This window comes from Syzygium oleosum, unplaced genomic scaffold, assembly GCF_021117445.2.
Source record: "Syzygium oleosum isolate NSW1041296 unplaced genomic scaffold, Sole_v2.1 Sole_v2.07, whole genome shotgun sequence".
Taxonomy (NCBI): Eukaryota; Viridiplantae; Streptophyta; class Magnoliopsida; order Myrtales; family Myrtaceae; genus Syzygium; species Syzygium oleosum.
Window position 1 is genome coordinate 12978189 of NW_026607491.1, and position 21827 is coordinate 13000015.

A 21827-nucleotide genomic window follows, 5' to 3' on the forward strand; every position below is an offset into this window, starting at 1 on the left:
GCATTTCTCCATATCCTATCCACTATTTAGTGAACTGCGGATTTAAAATCGGATATTCTCATATCCTATCCTATCTACTGTTTGGTACACTACGGATTTAAGTTGGATATTCTCATGCATAATTATACTTAAAAAAATAATAACATTAGGTAAGTACAAACTGACTGGTTAGATAATGGCAAAATCATCCAAAACAGTATATTTTTTTCAAATCAAAAGATTCTCACCGAATCAATCTATGATTATGCATTATATGCAATATGCATGAGAACCAAAGCAATCTCACACTCATGCTTAGTTTATCAATGCAAAGAAAAAGAAAAAAGAAATCTTTTGAACCCAAATATATACTTCTAGAAATTTGCGCATGCCAGAATTTAAATCAAGATAGCTTCAAAATTTCCCCACAGGCTCTCCATACAAGTGAAACAATCAAGTCATGATTGACGTAGGAAATATTGGCAAGCTTGATGTTCTATTCATCATCGCAGTAATCAACTTGACTTTGCTGCATTATGTAAATCAATCTCCTTTTCCTTTCAAAAAGTGACATAGCACATGCTAATATGAGACGAGTCCATTAAGACTAACATGAGAGCATTAGAGATATGGAAAAAGATTTGACATTTAGATTATATATAAGTTGCACACGGAAAAGTAACTAAAAGATTTGAGTACAGTCATGATATATGGTCATAAGATTTTGTGAACGAAAAGTCTGTTCCGAAAAGCAGAAAAAGCATCACTAGAAAATTTAGAGGACTAAACATCGAGAGAGCACTCTGTCAACAAACAGGTCGATGAACAATACATTATTGAATTGAATTTGACCACCATCTAAGACAAACTTCATAAGAAGAAAAGCAACACACTCTTAAGTTAAGGATACATCATGTACTTGAAGGTCCTGAACAAGACTGAATATGACTAACAGAGGGACTACCCAAGAAATAACACCTTCAAAAAACTTATGATTCCAATAAATAGCAAAAAGAACATTGTTCAATATTACTAATTGTCGTAAACAACAAAGGGACTATACAATAGACCTATTATAAACAAAATTAAGTACCACTTTCCCCTTCTAACTCGCATAAATCAACTGCGACTCGTTGCTCCAAGAACATTACTCATTCTCTTCTATCATCTCTTGGAGAAGCAATTCCACAAATGCCTTGTCGTCTCCTTGAAATAAAAAAAAAGATGAATATTCTCAGGATTCTTCCCAATTTTTCTGCATAAATTTATTCTATCCATAATACCTAGAGACATTTGAAGAAGCTCCTCATTAATTTTTCTCTTGTCATTATCCAAATCTTTAGCATGTTCGATACGGCTAGCAATCATCCCCATCCTCTCGTTAGCTTTTTCCAAGAAAGAGCCAAAAGTGCCTGCAATCTCAACTAACCCAACAGCCCATTTATCACTTGCTTTGGCCCTTTTTCTTCTTGAAGGATCAAAAACATTTTGTGTTTGAGAATGCGATAATGGGGGTAAGTTTGGACCTGCACCATTAGTTGCCCCATTATCATGATTCTCACCTTCTTCATGATCTACAGCCGCATGAGCTTTTGAAGGGTCCTCACTTAGATTTCCCTTGGTACGGTCTTTTCCAAATACGGTTGATAGTTGATCATATTAAGGGAAGGACTTCCCTCTCAAAGAAGCAGCTCCTAGATAGGTCTACAAAGAAAATATATTTTTTTGTTAAAAAAGAAAGATGTAGTAAAGACGAAAAAATGAGAAGAAGTGACACAAACCTTGCAATATTTTTGCCAACTATCCTCCGAATGAATATCGACACAATGCTTTTCATGATCCCACCCAAAGTCACTTTGATCCTTCAAGTCATATATCTAATTGAATAACTTTTTCAGGATTTTCATCTTCAACTCTATGTGAGGATTATTCTTGATGCCAAAACTAGGGAACTTTTCTTCAAACCACTTCTCTAACATAATCATGTAACCACTCTTGAAGCCATTATCAGCTTTCATTCCTCGCGCAACTAGTTCTTCAAGGCCATCTAAAAGTGCATTTTCTTCATCTATTGTCCATACACGTCGGTCTTTCTTTGTTCTCCTTCCTTGAGTTTGACTAAAATTGCTACCTTCCAATCTAAACATCTCGTTTAAATTTTAGAAAATTTAATGAAAGAGGATAACGCAGTAGAGAAAATTTAATGATAGAGACAACATAGTTAAAATGATAAAGCCACAATTTAAATATTGCATAAAAAATATATGTTACCATAATGACAAACCAGCAACATATTGTACATGCCTAACATAAATGGAAAAAAAAAACATCTTACAACTCAAGTCTTGGAACAATGGTTAACAAATGATTTTTTAAAATAATGTCAAATCATACAACTCCTCCATGTCCTCGACTTGCATTCCACTCATTAAACATCTGTACCTCCAAATTTTGCCTCCATGTTGTCCAATGATTCGATGGCTCAACAACTTCAATTGTTTCCACATCTTCAATGGTGTTAGCAACTTAATCTAGCTGTGCCTCAATTGGATCAATAGCCATTTCTCTTCTTATCAAGTTGTGTATAAGGCGACAAGCTATGATTATTCTACCTTGCGTTCTAATTGGATAAAAAGATCGACTCCTAAGAATAGCCCATCGTTACTTAAGTAGATCGAAGCATCTTTCTATGACATTTGTAGCTTGACAATGCTAAAATGTTGAAGTACTTCTCAAGGGAATTTGGTGTACAACCTTCTATATGTTGGGATTAACTATGCAACCTGAAGGGGGGGTGAATAGGTTGCTTTGAAAGATATTACAATTTTTGCGGAAAACAGTGAGTAACAAAGAGATATGGAAGACACAAGATGTATGAGAGACAAAGTATCACTTGTATGTTAGAGATGATAAACAGAAGTATAAACAGCTACACACAAGGATATATAGTGGTTCGGCTTTATCCTCAAGCCTACGTCCACTGTGACATTCTGAAATTCGACCCATTTTCGGGATTTATGAAATGAATATTTCTTCGATGCACTTTCAGTAAAATCTCACTCGGAAATTGATCACTCTCAAGATACTAACCGTTAGGGAAATGCTAGTTAGGAATTAAGTACGTGGACCTAACAACTTGATCATGGATTGGCACTTCGACCATAAGGATTGACGAGGGAATATTTTGTGCCATTATAGACCGATCCAAGGATGGCTATGGAACGATTCGCAAATCTTATATGATCGGAATGCGGGTGATTCCGCTTAACCATTGTATGAGTTTTGAACGATCCTAAACCTAATCCGAAAGATCGTGTCCTTCGGAACTAGTGATTAACCCTCGCAATTACATGACAACCGAATTCGCCATGGATCAAGTAAACTTGGATGTGGCTCGATGTCATCGGCCACGTGTCGATATGCGTAACTCCTCAAAGCCGCCCGTTAGTTTGAGATACACTAAAGTTGCGATTGTTGGATTTTGGCCATTAATTAGAATCCGAATTGGGATGTTGAATTTTCAAGATTTTCACGACTAATTTATCGGACGTCGTCTCATTTAGCGTGGCCAACTACTGGATCATTAGAATTATCGAAAAATCGAAATTTGGACCGGGAGTGGAAAAAGACCATTTTGCCCCTGGGTTAATTGAGCACTTTTGAAATATTAAAGGGCAATTCGGACAATTGCATTTCCCTCCATAAGCGAAAATTTGGACAAGAATGCCCCCTCTCCTTTTTGCTTATTCCTTAATTGCCCTAGGATATTTTCCCCATCTTGCATTAGAAGACTCAATTGTGGCCCTTGGATGTCTTGATTTGATTGTGGTTCAATCTTGGCCATTGATAGGCTTTTAGAAGTCATCTCACATCACCCTTGTCTGTCACTCTCACCCTCACTCTTGTCACTCTCTCTCTTCTCATTCTCGGAATTCTCTCTCTCTCTCTCTCTCTTCCTCTCTCTCTCTTCTCCTTCCCGGAACTCTCTCTCTCCCCCTCCTTGGAATCGGCCGAAGCTCCAAGCACCATCACCTCCGTCTTGCTTCTCCAGTTTAGAAACCACCGGAATTGCCGCCTGAATCGCCGTCCAGCCACCCGTCCGGCCGCCGGAGTGCCGACCGTTCACAAAAGCCTGAACTAGCCCTGAAACCAATTGGAAAACACCAATTTTCCCCTCTTTCTCTCTCTCTTTAGGCCTCACTCCTAGTACCCCGACCACCATCATCTTGTGCTCATTCCAACCATCACAGCCTGGTCGCCGGAAAGTCGTCGGAGCTTCCCGTCCATCCCTGTTCACCGCCGGAGCTCAGTTTGCCTGTTCACCGGTTTTCTTGCTTAAACCCTTTGTAAGTGACTTCCTAATCCTTGGTTAGGCTAGTGGGTTACTAATGGCATGTCTAGGGATGGATTGGGGGCTGTGGATAGTTGGTTTAGTGGTTGTATAAGCTTGATTTGCTTAATGGTGCAAGTTTAATGATTCTCGGATTTCTGGTTGTTCCTGTATCTCTGCATATTGTTATTTTTTTGGTGATCATTGTGGGTCGAATCTGAGGAAGTGTTCTTCATGGAATTTGTTCCCAACATCTTGAAGTATAACATAATTTAAATTCAAAATTTTTGGAAGTTTTTTTGGGTCATTCGGAAGTCCGTTTTCGGACCGTCTCAAGGCTGCCGGAGTTACTGTTCATCCGATCTTCTTGTCCTTCCGAATTTTTATAAAATTTTCTAGACCTTATTTCTACAAACTTCCTTCACAAAAATTGTTAAAAACACTTGTATCTATGACATATAAAAATTTCAGAGCTTTTCAAAGTGATTTGAGTACTGAATGAGTTGTATTTTGATGGTCTGAGGGGCTGTCTGAGCTAACCGGATTCTGTCCGGATTTGAGTGTCAAAACGAGGCATTTACAGTCAGAACTGGATTTTGTGTCCTTCATGAAAGATGTTTATCAAGATGTTTTATACAGGATATCCAAATTTCATAATTTTTGGAGTTGATATACTATTTATTTCAAATGGATTTCGGTCACTGCACAACTGCCCAATTTAGCCCCGATTCTGTGCATACTTGGTTTTTCTCTCTCTCGGGGACTTTTCGGAGATTTTGTTACAAAAGAAAGGCAAGGCTTTTTAATTAATGAGTACAGATTTAGTTGGCATTTGGTTAATTCATAAAGATAAGAATCGATAATGGTTGTTGAGTGTGTGCATGGTCACGACACGTTCCGTCTAGGCGGAAGTTCTAGACGATGCCCGACGGGGGTTCGAATGCCGTCTAGGCAGGGGTTCTAGACGTTGTAGATCGCGGTGGAGGCCGGATCGATGCTCCTTTATGGAATGCCGTCTAGGCGGGGGTTCCAAACGTTGCCGTCGCCGAAGTAGCGAGACGATGCCTGGTTACGCCAGAAGACCGGCGGGGGTTCGGTGGCCCGAGGGGCCGTTAATAATCTGGACTTTTATAATCGTGTGTTATGCATTGGGGAATGCAATGTGCTTGTGTTGCTATTGAGCATGTCTGGATTAATAACCGTTTTATGCACGTTTACGTCATGTGGTTGCATTATGTGCTCGAGGAGCGAATTGCCATGTTATGGTGGTATTCTAACGTGCAGGGCGTGTGCATGCGCCAAGGCGAGGTAAGGACGCCTGTGATTGTCTATAGCACGTTGTTTGTTAGAATTGCATGTTTAGGATTGTCCGGAGGTACATGTTAGCCTAAGCGAGGCTTAGGTAGTTGTTTATTGAGATTTGTTCTCATTGTTGAATTATAAACATTTCAGACCCACGACCATGACTGATCCGGAGATGCCACCAGGGTATCATGATAATCTAAGGATGGGATTATTCTCCTCGTCTCTTTTTGGAGTACCCCTTTTGTAGAGGAGTTAAGCTTACTCACCACCCAATCCTTTTTGTTATGAGTGGTGTCTAGATGGTGGTGTCACGCCCCAAACCCCGACGAGCGCGCGACACCCCAAGCTTGGTCGAATTAGTGTGACGTCCCAGGAAACGTCGCCGACCCAAATCAACATATCAGAGTCAAACACGGCGGAAACGAAAACATAAACCCTAACAATATAATCATGGGGTAATGGGGAGAGACAAATCACCAAACCACCAAGCACTATATTACACCGCGATATATACAATATCCATTACAATCCATCACAACCAGCAACCTCTGCACCAATAACTGCCGATATCAAAAAGGGACTAACGGCATCGGGTAGACTAATACTTCCACCAAAAAGGGGCGCCTCTCAAAACTGTCCAACCCCTAACTTCTAACTAACCCCTATTCGCCCTAGAGGGGGTCCACTTAGAATCAGTCTCGTCGATGCCAGTCTGTTCCTCTGAAGACTTGGACTCAGCATTGATCTCAATCGGATTGTCCTTGTTTCCCGACTCCGCTGGAACTTCGATCGGCTAAATGGTTTTAAATAAAACCGTGAGAACACTTCTCAGTAAGCGACACCCTAAACCCTACCTAGGCTAACACGTATCTCTGGGCATATTCGAGCACACAAATCACACAACTATCAAGCCAGAACAATAGCAGGCACAAATGTCTCACCTTGATACACACGAAATCTTACATTTGAATTCAAGCATTATTATCAGAAACCGACACCATATCGCACTCAATAATGCCAATCAAACCATATCCATGCCAGCATTCGCATATCAAACACAACATCATACGATCCTCATTTCACTCAAGCATACGCATCCAATTCATTTCTGACCCGCGTAAACACGCCTCAGGTCCAACAACACTTCTTCAACCCGCGTCAAAATGCCTCAGGCTCAGTGTCTCTAGCCCGCGTAAACGAACACGCCTCAGGCGCAACACCATCTCCCTTTTTACAACACAACCCGCGTAACACGCATCAGGTTGAACAACACTTCTATAGCCCGCGTCAAAACGCCTCAGGCTCAGTGTCTCTAGCCCGTGTAACATGCCTCAGGCACAACACCATCTCCTTTTTACGGCACAACCCGCGTAAAATGCATCAGGTTGGCGGTCTTCCGGTAAAACCGGGCATCGTCTCGCGTAACACGCCTCAGGACGGGTTCAATTCCCCACGTAAAACGCATTAGGGATTATGTTATTACACGTGCACACATTTTCCATTTATTATCTGGACCCCGCGTAAAAACGCCTCAGGGTATTTAATGACCATGCAACACATCGGCACTCAATCTCATGCCAATTTCATACGACCAATTTGCACACGTCATCCAACATATACAGGCTACCCATAAGCCATGCTAACCCACAATTTTACCAATTCAATTCGCACGTGCACAATTTAACGCGAATTTTTGCATTTTAAGCCAAATTACACCACTCAAGGGCGTCGTATTCCTACCGACAACCCCAATCCAGCACGCGCCACATTTCAAACATAAACATGCACCAATTCAGCCACAATCTGCACAGCAACTCAACCACCACAGAAAAATCACTATAACGGCACATTTAGGCCTGCTTTTCACGCAATAAATCACGATAATCATCCGTAATCATTCCGATTACCTAATTAATCAATTCTAACCTCAATTCCACCTCAAAAACTATCACAATTCCATCCAAACCACTCAGCCAAATCAATCCAACCATTTCTCTACGAATAACCCCTAAAACTCGCTAAAACGGGCCCGAACTAACCCAAAATTACCCGCTATCCTAGGCGAGGGTTAGGATATCACTTACTTGTGATTCCAAGCAAGATTTGAGCACTACCAGGCGGCTGTACAGAGGAGAAACAGCAGCAGCGGCGGTGTCACACGATGAGGGGTACCGGCGGCCACGAGCGGTGGCGAACGGCGGCGATGAGCTGGTGGCTTTCTCGGCTGTGCTGGGCTGAGATGGGGGCTGGTGAGGGTGTTTCATGGTGGAAAACGTGGGAGAGATACGGCGGTGGCGGTGCGAAACGGCGAAAGGGCGAGCAACGGTTCGACGGAACGGCGACGAACGGACGGCGATTAGCTGGCCGGTTGGCCAATTCACGTGAGGGAGAGGAGGAGAGGGAGTTCTCGGCCAGAAGAGGGAGAGGGACAGTTGAGCATGATAAATGAGGGGAGAGAGAGAGAAAAAGAAAGAAAAAGAAAAGAAAAGCCTAGTCTAGCCTACCCCCTCGGAAAATTACCATCCTACCCCTCTCTCTAATTTCTAATCGGCAGCCACGATTCGATCTTATCTTAAAATCAACGGCCCAGATCGATTCCCATCAAAATATTCAAGGGCAAAAATTAGAATTTCACAAAAAGTGCAGAGGCAAAATCGTCTAAAAATATTTATCTCTAAAGTTGGTATGAAATGACCAAAATGCCATTATCATATTACACTTGGTCTTCACAAAATCCCAGAGGCAAAATAGTCATTTTTCACTTCTTGTCAAAATTTCAGTTTTCTGACGAATCCGGACAAATCCGAGGCTGACCACGTTAATAACGAAGTCGTCCAATTACTCTGTCAAGACTTTCAAAATTTTCGATACCCAAACTCGATCTCTAATTAATGACTAACTCCAAATAACACAACTTGAGCGTATCTCAAACTAACGGATGGCTTTCGAGAAAATTCATATATTTGACCCGTGGTCGATACTAAATCGAGCCACGTTTAAGTTCACTTGAGCCATGGCGACCTCGATTGTTATATAATTGCGAGGATCAATCACTAGTTCTAAATAACGCGATCGTTTGGAATAGGTTTGAGATCGTTTGCAAATTTCATATTCTGGCGAGGCGGAATCACCCGTGATCCAATTATACGGCATTCGCAAATCTATCCATGACCATCCTTAGATCGGTCTATATTAGCCCAAAATATCACCTCGACAATTCTTATGGTCGAAAGTCAGTCCATGGTCAGGTTCTATGGTCACGCGAATCTAGATCCCTAATTAGCCTTTCCCTACTGGTTAGTGTCCCAAGAGTGATCAAGTCTGTGCGAGATTTACTATAAGTGCGTTATTGAAATTATGCATTTCATAAATACCAAATGGGTCGAAATTTAAAATGTCACAGGTGGCCTCTAGTAAGGCTTGTAATTGCTTATTTGTGTTTAACGCTATGTTTATAAAATGTATTTGTTGATGTGTTTTGATTGTCTCTCTATTATCCCGTTGGATTACATGTTGTATGGAGAGTTCATTTTGCTTTCGCTTACGCTATTCGTTAGCGTTCGGTTTGGGTTGGCGACAAATCCTGGGATGTCACATACTTGATGACCTCGGAGGGATGTTGGCGCGCTCGCGGGGTTCGGGGCGTGACATCCACTCTCACCACTAACAGCCACAAGTTGGGCTGGATTGCACTAGTAATTTGCTGACCAAGTTATACTTTAGCAAGCACCACTCCTATCAAATTGTAGATCACACTACTAGGAGCTGGATGCTGCTATCACTTGGTACACTTGAAATTTCAACACAATTACAATGCAGCAAGTACTATCGACAAGCATGAACTTTTTGCTCAGTATACAGCAAGTAAGAGATTTCATAATTCTTGCAAGCACACACACTTTCACTCTAACTTGTTTGCTTTAGAGACCTTCTCTTTTATAGGCATCTTCAAACTAGTCGTTGCTGATGTCCCGGAGAGCCAAAGTAGCCGTTAGAGACGTTGGAGCTACTGTCCTCGGAACTGACTGCCCATACAGCCTATTCCTGAACTTCTATAGACTTTCCCGAAATAGCTTCTACTGTTTTACTGTAGCTGCGATACTAACTACCTGTTAGAATGACTCTTCTCCTTTCTGCCGGATCTTCTGCTATGACTGTCCAGTCCCAACAGCTATTATAGTGACATAACGATCATATTAAATGAACTGTTACTTAAACATCACCAATTACTAGATCTCTTTAGTTTGAACAAGACATCGTCATTTAGCTGATCTTTGATATTGATGGTGCTGTTTACACGATCCTTCAAGGACAGTCTTGTGATCTTCTCTTCAATGAATAACATTATGATTATCACTCAGTCATTTGAATATATCTGCACTTAGACAATGTAGATATTATACTAAGGATAGTTTGGGTATCATCAAAATTATTTAGAGATGTGTCTCCAACACTATCCACTCGGATAGGTAGTATCGAGTACCTCTATAAGGAGCAAGAAAGCCTTCGCCATTTGTGTATCCATCATCTACAGGATAATAATTACCTAATAACAAATGATAACATTATTAATGTTTTTTTATAATCGTCCAAACCTACATGACAAAGAATGCAACATATTGATAAAGGCTTATCTTACTAACGGGAATCTTCATACCGTTGGGTTGAACTAAAGCATCTCGAAGCACTCTAGAATCCGCTGCTGAGCCTTCCCATCCAGGTAAAACATAAACCAATCTCATGTCACGTGAGCAAACTCCTAACACATTGCTCGATTCCTCACCCTTTCTATTTCAGTACCTTGGTTTATCAACCTCTGGAACACATACCCTAATGTATGCGCTATCTAATGCTCCTAAGCAACCCTAGAAACATGAAATTAATGAACTAACCTTATCTTTTAAGTATTAAATTAGTCCATGTAATAGCATAGCAAACATACCTTAAACCATTTCCATCTCTCGTTGGTACATTCCTCTGGAACTGGTTCAGGTGAGACAAGAAGCACACTATGCACTCTTATCACCACACTCAAAACTAAGTTAAAATACCCACTTATTGTCTTCCCGGACCTCGTAAATCTGAACTTGATGACACGATTTTTCACATGATGGGCAAGTATATGTAAAAACATTGCCATTTGTTCTTCTATAGTTACAAGTCCATTTTCTTTTACCCCACCAATTGTACGTGCCAACTCGCATAGTAAACTAAATGTACATCTACCGATTCAAGTCACTACTATTAATAAGGCGATCAAGGTGATCTAAATGAGCTTGGCTTCTAACAAATGTTCGATCCTTCAATATATGCTTACGGTAGTGCCTTTCAGCAGCAATGGATACCACAATCATATACATCATACACAAAAGCAACATCTGTAGGTTCATCTCCTCTAATAGCATAATGCTAATAATTTCCTCTCTATCATCGTGATCCATTTCTAATGAGGAAAAAAAAACAGTAACATTAGGCAAGTACAAATTGACACGTTAGATAATAGCAAAATCATCCAAAACAATATTTTTGTCACATTACCAAATTTTCACAGAATCTCAATGAATCAAGCTATGGTTATTGCAATACACAAATGCAAAGGAAACAAACTAAAGTTGATTCATGATAATTAATTAATCGAGGTGTTGTTTAGTTGTAAATTTCATAAGATGAAATACGTAGTATTGAAATTGAAACTGGACGAGTAAGCATTGGTAAACTCCTTGATTTGCAAATTCTGCTCAATCCATTACCCCTATTCTATTTTGCTCAGTTTGATAGCCTGAAGAGGAGACATCTTCCACTATGCAATCACCACGCTACTGAGAACATTATGGATTTCGGAAAATGCAATCACCACTCCACTAAGAACATTATGGATTTTGGAAAAATAAAGAACAACATGGGACAAGCATACCAAATCCAAGATTCTAAGGCAGCATAGAGAGTCATAGTGTCATATCAGGAACGAGAACTCTACTCGGTTCAATCAGATAACAACCAGAGGAATAGAATGCTTTAGTTCACAGTAATCAAATTCAGCTACAACCAAAATAAAAGAAGCGTCTTCACTAAAATTTTGATTTCTATTCGAAGACTTAATATAAGTTAAGTTTGTATCAATAGAAATCTGCCCTCAAATTGTTCTTAACGCTTGCAACAACGCTTATTCAATCCCGATACCTAGCCATTGTGCATGAGAGAGAGAGAGAGAGAGAGAGAGAGAGAGAGAGAGAGAGAGAGAGAGAGAGAGAGAGATGGCATGATTATTTACCTTCGCAAATCAGAGAAATATGATGCTTCAACTCTTTCGTTGATTCCACAAAGCTTCAATGTGAACCAGGCTTCGAATTCACTATTTTGGTTACAAAGGAGTCCCGTGGGTGAACGAATGATAAGGAAAAGGCTAGCGTAGGATTTCTGGAAAATAACTTTTATATTACAGATAAGAGAAATCCTATCCGACTGTATCTCACCTTCCTCAGATATTTTAATCCAGCTATTTCCCCCTTATATCCAATCTTATCCAGTCCTGGACAGCTATCAAACACAGGATAGGATAACCTATCCTGACTTTTATCCGGACGACCAAACACAACCTAAAAGACTTACCTTTCCCTTACCAATGAAGAGATCCCAAAAATATGGTCTCTACCTCTATCAATCTCACCTCAAGAAACCCTAATTCCACTCCTACAAACACCCATCTCCCAAAATGAATACTGCAATACTTCTTCCCCAACCATACGTCCCCATCCGCCACCCAAAAACATGAACCTCCACAAAAACAAACCCATAATCCTCATAAAACATTAACATTTCTTCTTGCACATGGCCCCTCCTCAACCCACATCTTCGTAAACCCAAAAATGGCGTAAGACCCAGAAATTCTACCTTCTCTCCACTCAACTCGAGTTTGATGGTATTGACAGGCTTAGAGCTCCCTTCATCCATAAAAGTTCATATCGCAGTGTTGACAACGTTGTTTGGAAGCAAGATCATGTAACAAGCTGGAGGAATATGCAGAACCAACCCATTCAGGTAAGTTGTAGGTGTCTTGGGCCTTCCCTTTGGCTGAGCTGGTGTGTCTTACCTCTTGGCTGAGTTGGTGTGTCTCAAAGGATGGTAATGAGTGAGGAGCAGCTGCAAGTTAACACAAAGATGAAAAAGAAGTTAAAAAAAGGAGCGTAGGACGGCAATGCTATGTAAAAGAATGGAGCAAATGTTGATCGAAAAGTTTGTGGCTAATGTGTTTGAAAAAATTCCCGCGGAAAAATGGAGAGCATGTAATCTGATTTTGCTGGGGAAAATCTACTCGAGGCCTAGCATAAACCTGTTGGCCCTTCTATCGACAATGAGGAAGGCATGGAAAACGGAAAATGGAAAATGTCGTGTGCGAACCACTACAATTAGTCATTTTATTGTTTGTGTTCATAAAGAAGCTAACTTGAAAAGAGTACTTGAAGCTATGGTGCTTTTCTGGAAATTTGCTGATCCTACAAAAACTCCAACCTAAGGTACATATACATCGACATGTTTTTACTAACTATGAATTCTAGGTGCAAGTGCATGGACTACTGGTACTTTATATCACAGAAAAAACTATGATAGAGGTAGTAGGGAAGATAGGAAAGGAGGTGGAGCTGCAATAGATAACAAAGAGGGAAGCTCATGCAAGGTGGGAGAGCAAAGGTGCTTATAGAACTAGCCAATCATTTATGCCCAGGAGCTATTATAAATTTTAATAATGGTGATCAAAAGTGGGTAGATTTTAAATATGAGCGGCTTCCAAACTATTGCCATTCATGTGGACGGACAGATCATTATGCCATAAACTGTGAAAAAATCACCTACAAAGAATCAAGGCCAGGGGAAGAGGGACTTGGGAATTTCGGTTATTGGTTGAAAGTGGAAGTACGGAAAAATAGCCATTTTTGGAAGATATACAATGGGGAAGGAGATCAACTCAAGGAGGAGGAAATAGTCCCAAAAACACTAGAATTGGATGTCACCATGAGACCCCGACCCCTACTAAAACTATGGTATGCTACTGGCAAACCCCGTGGATTTTCAACTGTCGGAATGATCTAAAGAAAAAGGAAAAGGAAAATGCATAATCAAGGAGTCGATGATAGGAAAAGATAAAGGTTTCAAAGATAATCAACCTTTACTCCTAGACTCACCATGTTTGGTAGCTTCTTCTCAAAGCACATCCACCTCACATAAGAAGGGCCGGAAAGGCTGTATTCCCCTAGCAACCAAGAAGATCAAGAAGGTGAAACAGCTGCATCTATAGGGTATAGATGTGTAGGCTATAGATTAGACACTTCTTCTCGATGCTCCTATTCAGGTGGATGAGGGGGTCCAGGAATCGGCTTTCGTAGCTAGCCTTAATAAGTCACCAAGTGATAGATGAAACTATTGAGTTGGAACTGTTAGCGACTAAGCTCTACCCTGACGTTCTTGCACCTCTAAGCCCTAGTAGCTCTTGATAGGCCCAATTTGGCGTTTCTTATAGAAACTAAGAATAAAAGAACAATGGTGAATAGATTGAAACAGCAGATTAAGTTTAAGAAGTTAGTCATTATCGACCTGATTAGCACAGTAGGGGGTTTGGTTCTTATGTGGGAAGATGAGATATCAATGAAAATACAGGACTACTCAAGGGAGTTGATTGACATCACATGCCCACTTGTGGAACTCGAATGAGAATATCATTTCTTCATGCATCTACTGAGTTATAGGTACGACTAGAATTATGGCACAAGCTATGGGCTATTCATTACTCTTCCATGGATTTATATGGGTGATTTTAATGAGGTCCGTTATTACTGGGAAAAGCCTGGAGGATGAGGGGCAGAAAATTATCGAATGGTGGCCTTTCGGAAATGATGAATGATTGTTCTTTAATGGATATGGAAAGCAAAGGATGCGCTTATACATGCGCTAACAATAGAGAAGGGGAAGCCTTAGTGAGAGAACGACCGGATAGAATTCCCAAATGTGGAGGCATATGCTTTACTAGCTATAGGTTCTAACCATAGTTTGCTTCTTGTTACAATGCACCCGAAGAACAAAAAGAGGAAAAAGGAGATTCGTTTTTGAGGCTTTTTAGGTAGAAGACCTAGATTGTAAGGAAGTGATTAAAAAGGCTTGGCACGATAGGTTTTGTCTTCGTGGATACCTAAGGTGGAAATCGAGGAAGGTGGCTAAAGCATTGGGGACCTGGAGTTAGAGAAAATTTTCCAATGCTCATAAGCAAATTGAGTGCTTAATGAAGAGACTGATCGAGATAACTAATAACCCTAGTTAAACTAGCTTTAGGGAGGAATCGCAGCCACTCAAAGAATGAATACAGAGATTATGGAGGTAGGAAGAGATGTACCGGAGTATGAGATCCCGGATTAGCTAGGTAAGGTATGGGGACAAAAATACCAAATATATTCATGCCGCAACGATACAAAGAAGATTACGGAATCAAATATTAATGCTGAAAATGGATGACAATCAATGGTGCTATGACTCTGAAGCTTTAAAATACATATTGGGTAGTTCTACTGCTCCTTGTATATTACTCTGGGGCCCAGAAACTACCAATCGGTACTTGACTAATGTTCAAACCCTATCCACGGTAAGATGAGTGTGGCCTTGATGAAAAAGGAGTCAAAATAGGAAGTGAAAGAAGCAGTGTTTCAAATGGGAACAGCTAAGGCACCTGGTTTGGATGGACTAAACGGGCATATCTATCATCAGTACTAGACCGAAATCCAACAGGATGTATTCGACATCGTGGACAATTTCTGCACTACAGGTACTTTCGACTCCTCACTTAACTTGACCCATATTGTATTAATTCCAAAATTAGCCAGCTCGTAGAATATTTCACAATCCAGGCCAATAAGTTTGTGCAACTTCAGTTACAAGATTATTTCAAAAGTAATGGCCAATCATCTCAAACCATGGCTCCTTGAGATTATTGCGATAGAATAAAGTGCTTTTGTGGGTGGCAAACAAACACAGGATAATATCTTGATAGTCTAGGAGATGCTACAACAAGTCTACATCCGAAAGAGGGAAAAGAAAGTCTAGGCGATTCTCAAACCCGATATGCAAAAGAACTATGATAGAGTTGAATGAGACTTCCTATGTAACTGCACGAGAAGAATGGGTTTCTGCGAGGAATGGATACAACGGGTAAAACAATGTATTTCCACAGTGGCTTTCAGCGTGAAAATGAATGGAGAATCACTCCACTAGTTCAACCATCCCGAGGGATAAGACCGCTATCAACATATCCTTTATCATAATGGTAAATGTATTGTCTACACTTTTGAACATCGCAATCTCAAATTGGAACCGGCGAGGAATCAGACTAAATAGGTTGTGCGCTATGGTATCCCATCTACTTTTTGCGGACGATGCCATCTTTTTTCTTGATGGTACAATTAAAGAATGCCAACGTTTGGTGAATATTCTACAACAATACTACTATGCTTCGGGTCAGGCAATAAACCTAAAAAAATCGTGCATCTTCTTTCGGCCAAATTGTCCACAGCTATGAGTCCCTATTATTGACAAAACAGGCAAATATTTGGGAATTCTTTCAGATTGGGGACAGTCAAAGAAACAAATGTTTGCTTGGGTCTTATCTCATGTTAACTCGAAGCTGGAGGGTTTAAAAGAGAAATTGATGTCTAAAGTGAGAAAGGAGATCGTCATTAAGATAATGGTCCAGGCACTTCCACAGTATGCGATGTCCATTATCAAAATTCCGGTTTCTATTGGCAAATCAATTGAGAAAATGATTGCATGTTTTTGGTGGAAACAAAATGTTGAGCAAAAAGAAATCCATTAGAGGAACTGGGAGTCATTGAAAATAAGGAAAGATAAGGGAGGACTGGGATTGAGGGACTTACCAGAGTTCAATAAGGTGATGCTAGGAGATAGGCATAGAGACTGATACAGGCATCTTATACCCTATGGAGCCAAGTTTGAAGGGCAAATATTACCCGCAAGGAGAATTCTGGCATGCTGGAAAGGGTCACCACCCTTCATGGGGGTGGCAAAGCTACTAACTGGGAGAGGGGTGATAGTTACGGAAGTGAGATGGGTAATGGGAGATGGTAAAAGAATCTGAATAAGGGAAGACCTTTGGCTACCTAGTGGCTGCATCGGTAGCCCGACGAATCAACATGACCCTATGTAAAGAACCCAATTAAGCCAGTCACCCATCACTAGAACCTAGTGAAGCTAAATGAACTTTTTGAGAAAATGATAGTTTAGGAGATCCTCGCCATCCCGCTAAGCATCAACTCACAGAGGGACAGACAAGTGTGGACGGGTAATAGTACAGGCTTGTATTCGGTTAAGAGTGGCTCCCAAGCAAAAAAACCTATCTCCAACCTGGCATCAACGTCATATTAGCCTCCTAAGAACCTATGGACTCACATATGGCAGATTCAGTACTACCCGAAGAGAATCGTCGCTTTGTCCGCCCTCGCCACCAAAACCCTAGCCCTGAGGCAAGGTCTGCTATTTGTGTCAAAGAGAAGCCTCGCCGAGCGTACTGAACGACGGAAGTACTTCAGTTTAGATAGAGTCATATTGTACTTCGCTAGAAAGCTATATCACGGGTCGGCCGAAGCTCCATAGGCTGTCCAAATATTAGTCAGGGATTGTACAAATCTCCTGGGCTACTTAGAGGGTGTCTCAGTTTCATCTTGTCCGAGAGAAGTAAATCGGGCTGCAGATTGGGTAGCGAAGGCCCACCGGAATGAATCTTTGCCTATGAATTGGCTGTCCACTATTCCACATTATCTTTTTTCTTTGTTATGTAAAGACATGGGATAATGCTATGGTGAATTTCCTAATAAGCAATGAAAGAAGTTTTTATCGACCAAAATATATATATATACCTTAAGTTAACATGAACGCGACTTGTAAACATGAATTGTCCCCCCTTGCAAGAATTCCTAGAATGTAGTACGTTTGTGATGGGGATCATCACCGGTACCTACTTATGCCTTTTCCATCATTCCTCATTCGTGATGATAGCGTTTATCTAACGAACGCACATCTGTAAAGAGCATAAAGAAAGTAGAGAATTCGACATTTCATTCAAACGTTTCTTCATCTATTACTAGCTGAGATTACAACTTCACAAGTACCAGTCGATGCAAGAAAAATTCGTGAGTCACGAGGACTAGGGAGTATAATCTGACTCGGGCATGTAATCTGGATCGACCGTTTCATCTTCTCTAGGAAACTTCTTCCCCTTCCTCCGATCACGGTGGGCTCGTTCAGGCTCTTTCGCTCGCAATTCATCATGGAAAGATGTCAACGAGGTGGTCAGACCTCGGTTTCTATGAGCTGAGAAATTCGAACAAATCCGAAACTTGTTATAGAGACCCTGTGGCGACAATGCAGATAAGATTTTCCAACAAGTGAAAACGCGAAGGCTCACCGGAAATGACAACGTCTTCTGCTTTAACAGACTTCCGCCTTGCATGCTGCGCGAATAACTTGAGGTCCTTCGCTAGCTGTTCTGTTCTTCGTACAACAGCAAAAGGACTCACTTTACAAATTCATTGAATCGAACAACTTCCATGAACAAACTATAAGAATGCAACTGAGAAACGAACTGCCACGGATGATGTAGACATAGATTCGGGCGAATTCACACAGAATTTCATCCATTTTGATTGAGTTACTTTTCGATACCAAACTTGCATCGACCCTTTTACCTGCGTATCTCAAGGTTAAATCAGCAATGCATTCGGATACGGGTTCGGACATTTCCATATCATTTCTCTTAGCTGCGATCAAACGAAACGAAAGATGATGAATTCTCCCAACGGGGCGAGCGACGACGAAGGGGGAGCTAAATGGGTGCATGGAAATCGAACCTTCAGCTTCGGCCAAAGAGACCGCCGAGAGTTTGAATCGATTCCTGAGATCTGTGACGAGCTCATCTTCCTCCATGGATGGTGGGACTTATGTTTTCTGCTGCCTTCGGTGATGATCTTCTCATAATTAACTTGAGAGGGAAATGCGGCAGATGGGATCACCGTTAACTATCTTTGTGACGGGTGGTCGTGGAACCATGAAGCTAAGGACCAACCAAAAAGTACCTCCTAAAACAGGGGAATTATTTTTCTGACCAAAAAAATAATAACGGAATTATTTCGACCAAAAAAAATAGGGGAATTATAGTGCTCCCCGAATTTAATGCTTTTTTTTTGTCGAAATCCCGAATTTAATGTTTAAATGGGCAATTTTTTCATTTTGTTATGCGTATGGGAATTCAGAATTGTCGCCGCTTATTAGGGAAAACACTAATAAAAAATAAAAAGATATTCAAGAAAGGAGTACCTTAGCCTCGTTTCCAGATATATCAGATAAATGATAAATTGTTTAGGGAAAATTCTACTTTCCGTCTATATACTCACAACTTTTCTATTCATATTTTTATGCTTTTTAGTTTTTCTACTGACATCTTTCTACTTGCGTAAAATGTCTAAGCAAGTCCCCCAAAAAAGAAGAAGAAGAAAGAAGAAATCCAGGCAAATTCAGCCTTTGCATATGCATGTCTAATTTGACTTTTAATTTCTATTTATTGGTCAATCAAGTTATTGCGGCTCACCGAAATTGACTTTCTTTTTTAATTCAAGACATATAAAACTTTCACGATACAACTGTTGACATGTAAATGGTCATACAAATTTTTCATAATTTTTTTAAAATTTTGGATGGTATTATAAATTTTGGCAGGTTGATTAATGCCAAACAAACAAGCCTAAAGTTATTATGAATTAGTACTTTTGATTTGGACGAATAACTTTGCAACTTCAATTCTATGGTGAATATCATTTTTAAATTACAAGAGAAAGTCTCATGCGCTCAATTTTTCCCTGGTCCATCCCTATCTGAAAATTTGAAAAATTGAGATAGATGTTGGTAATTCATTAGACTAAAAATTGGTAAACTTCCTTGCAATATAGTCATTAGTTATTCTCCAATGCATTTGACAAATTACAGTTATTATTACAACTATTTATTCGAGGGACTATTTTCCTTTTTTAAATTCGAAGCATCCAAAGTTTACAGAAGATACAAATATCGACCCGGATGTTTACAAAGAATTTTTTCATTATTATGTGAAATTTAATTAATATTTTAACTTTTATAGGAAAACGTAAAAAATACTGTCTATTACTTAAACTTGTGAATTATGGGGCATATCTAGATTAAAATTTACTTTTTACTTTTTTGTTCAACTTAAACTTGTGAGTTTTATATATGTTGGGGGAACTTCTTAATAAAATCCTGTATCAATACTGACATGTAGATTTCCACTTGATTTTTGGGTTAATACCACAAAAAACTCTTTATTGGACATATGACAAATTTACCAAAAACTAATTTTTTTGACCACAAAAAACCCCAAACTAGTATTAGTTTGTTGAGTTAGATGACATATGGCAGTTGACGGTTGTACTAATTTTTTACTCTCCGTTAGTTTCCGTTAAATTTTACCTCAAATTGTTGAGTTGGATGACATGTAGCAGTTAACGGGTATACCAGTTTGAGGTTTTACCCTTCCGTTTGTCACAAATTTATCAATTTGTAGATTTTCGTGATATTAATCTAATTTAATGGATGGTAAATTTGTCACAAATGTACCACTTTAGGGTTTTTTGTGATCAAAAAATTAGTTCGTGATAAATTTATCATAGATGTACCAATTTAGGATTTTTTTCACGATTTTTTCAGAATTTGAATGATACGTTAAAACCTTGACAAGAAAAAAAAATGAAAAAAAGGGATACTTTGTGCTTTCGTCGAAACGTAAATTACCAGCGATCACTGGAATCATCTAATCGTTCTGAGCTTTGACATTCACAGGGTGGAAAACCGAACCGACGCAAATGATGGCGGCTCCCCCCCCAAAAAAAAAAAAAAAAAAAAAAAAAAAGGGCTGCGTCTGGTCCCACTCCAAAGCAAATCCCGACTTCTCGTCACCATTCACGAGCCTTCCAGAATGTTCTCTCACGCGCTATTAACTCGCCTTGCTTATCTTCCTCCGCTCTTCTCCCAACAGAGACGTCGACGGAAGAAGCAGCAATGGCCTCCGGCCCCGAGTCCGACCCACCCTCGCCGCCCCTTTCCCTCCTCGGCGCCATGCTCCTCGGCCTGCTGTCGCGACAGGAGCCGAGCCTCGATGCCCCGACCCACGCGATCGCCATCTTCGACGACCCCGCCGCCGCCGCCACCCGGACCCTCTTCGCGTTCCGCGGCGCCCCTCCTGACCTCGGCCCCCTGCTCGAGGCCAAATCGGGCCCGCCGCCGGCGTCGAGGGCCTCGATCGACGCGCTGCCGAGGGCCCCGGTTGCGGAGGACGGCGGGGAGAGCGGCGATTGCGCAATCTGCCTGGAGGAGCACGCGGTCGGCGACGAGGCGAGGGAGATGCCGTGCCGGCACAGGTTCCACTCGGGCTGCATCGAGAAGTGGCTGTCGATGCACGGGACTTGCCCCGTCTGCCGGTTCGCGATGCCGCCGGAGGAGGACGCGAAGGTTCCCGACGAAGGCGGCGAGGATCGGGCTCGAAGCCGGAGGCCGATCGTCGTGGTGCTCGTGATTAATGGCCGGGTCGCGAGTAATACGGGCTCGGGTCACGAACGGAGTCCGGGATCAGACGACAGTGGAAGTGTTGATAGTTCGCCAGCTCAGGACACGGACTCGTGATCGGTGGAGACGATATAGATGGTTGCTTTTAGAGATTTTTTTTTTCTTTTTTTTTTTCGTGATAAATTTATATTAGAGCTAAATTTATATTGCAAGTCCGTGTGTCCGAGGAATTCGATTGGGATTTGTTCTTTTCTTCGTTTCGAATTCGATTGGGATTGGTTGTATATTTCGCAATAGATGTGAGTCTTAGCACTCAAAAGGATTAATTAAGCTGTCGACATAACTTCCCCATAGTTGAATGCTTGCTTGCTAAAAAGGAATTTAACTAATGTTAAAGATGTCGACATAATTTTGCCACATCAAACGATGTTTTTGTCACGGCCCTTCTGAGACAAGGCTCAGGAGGATTTAACAGATTGCTAAGACTCCTCCAAATCCTATCGATCGTGATGTGGTTTCTAAATCATTTAAGCAGTTTATTATAGAATCCCCACTAATCTATTTACTATGAATAGGAGATTGAGAGATT

At 40.8% G+C, this 21827-nt stretch overlaps 2 protein-coding genes and 1 pseudogene across 2 annotated transcripts; 1 reads left to right on the forward strand and 2 right to left on the reverse strand.

The window, feature by feature from the left end:
* Positions 1-1126: 1126 nt before the first annotated feature.
* LOC115671752 (uncharacterized) lies at positions 1127-2126 on the reverse strand (annotated as a pseudogene).
* A 15582-nt stretch (positions 2127-17708) lies between these two features.
* On the reverse strand, positions 17709-18684 carry LOC130138694 (protein MHF1 homolog). Its single transcript, XM_056313565.1, has 4 exons — positions 18517-18684; positions 18355-18426; positions 18075-18155; positions 17709-17980 (listed from the first exon to the last, which is right to left on the reverse strand). Exons 1-4 carry the CDS (start codon positions 18590-18592, stop codon positions 17814-17816), a joined length of 396 nt encoding a protein of 131 aa, XP_056169540.1. The 5' UTR covers positions 18593-18684; the 3' UTR covers positions 17709-17813.
* A 2003-nt stretch (positions 18685-20687) lies between these two features.
* LOC115671762 (E3 ubiquitin-protein ligase MPSR1-like) lies at positions 20688-21591 on the forward strand. Its single transcript, XM_030593400.2, has one exon. It carries the CDS (start codon positions 20735-20737, stop codon positions 21353-21355), a length of 621 nt encoding a protein of 206 aa, XP_030449260.1. The 5' UTR covers positions 20688-20734; the 3' UTR covers positions 21356-21591.
* The last annotated feature ends 236 nt before the right edge of the window (positions 21592-21827 follow it).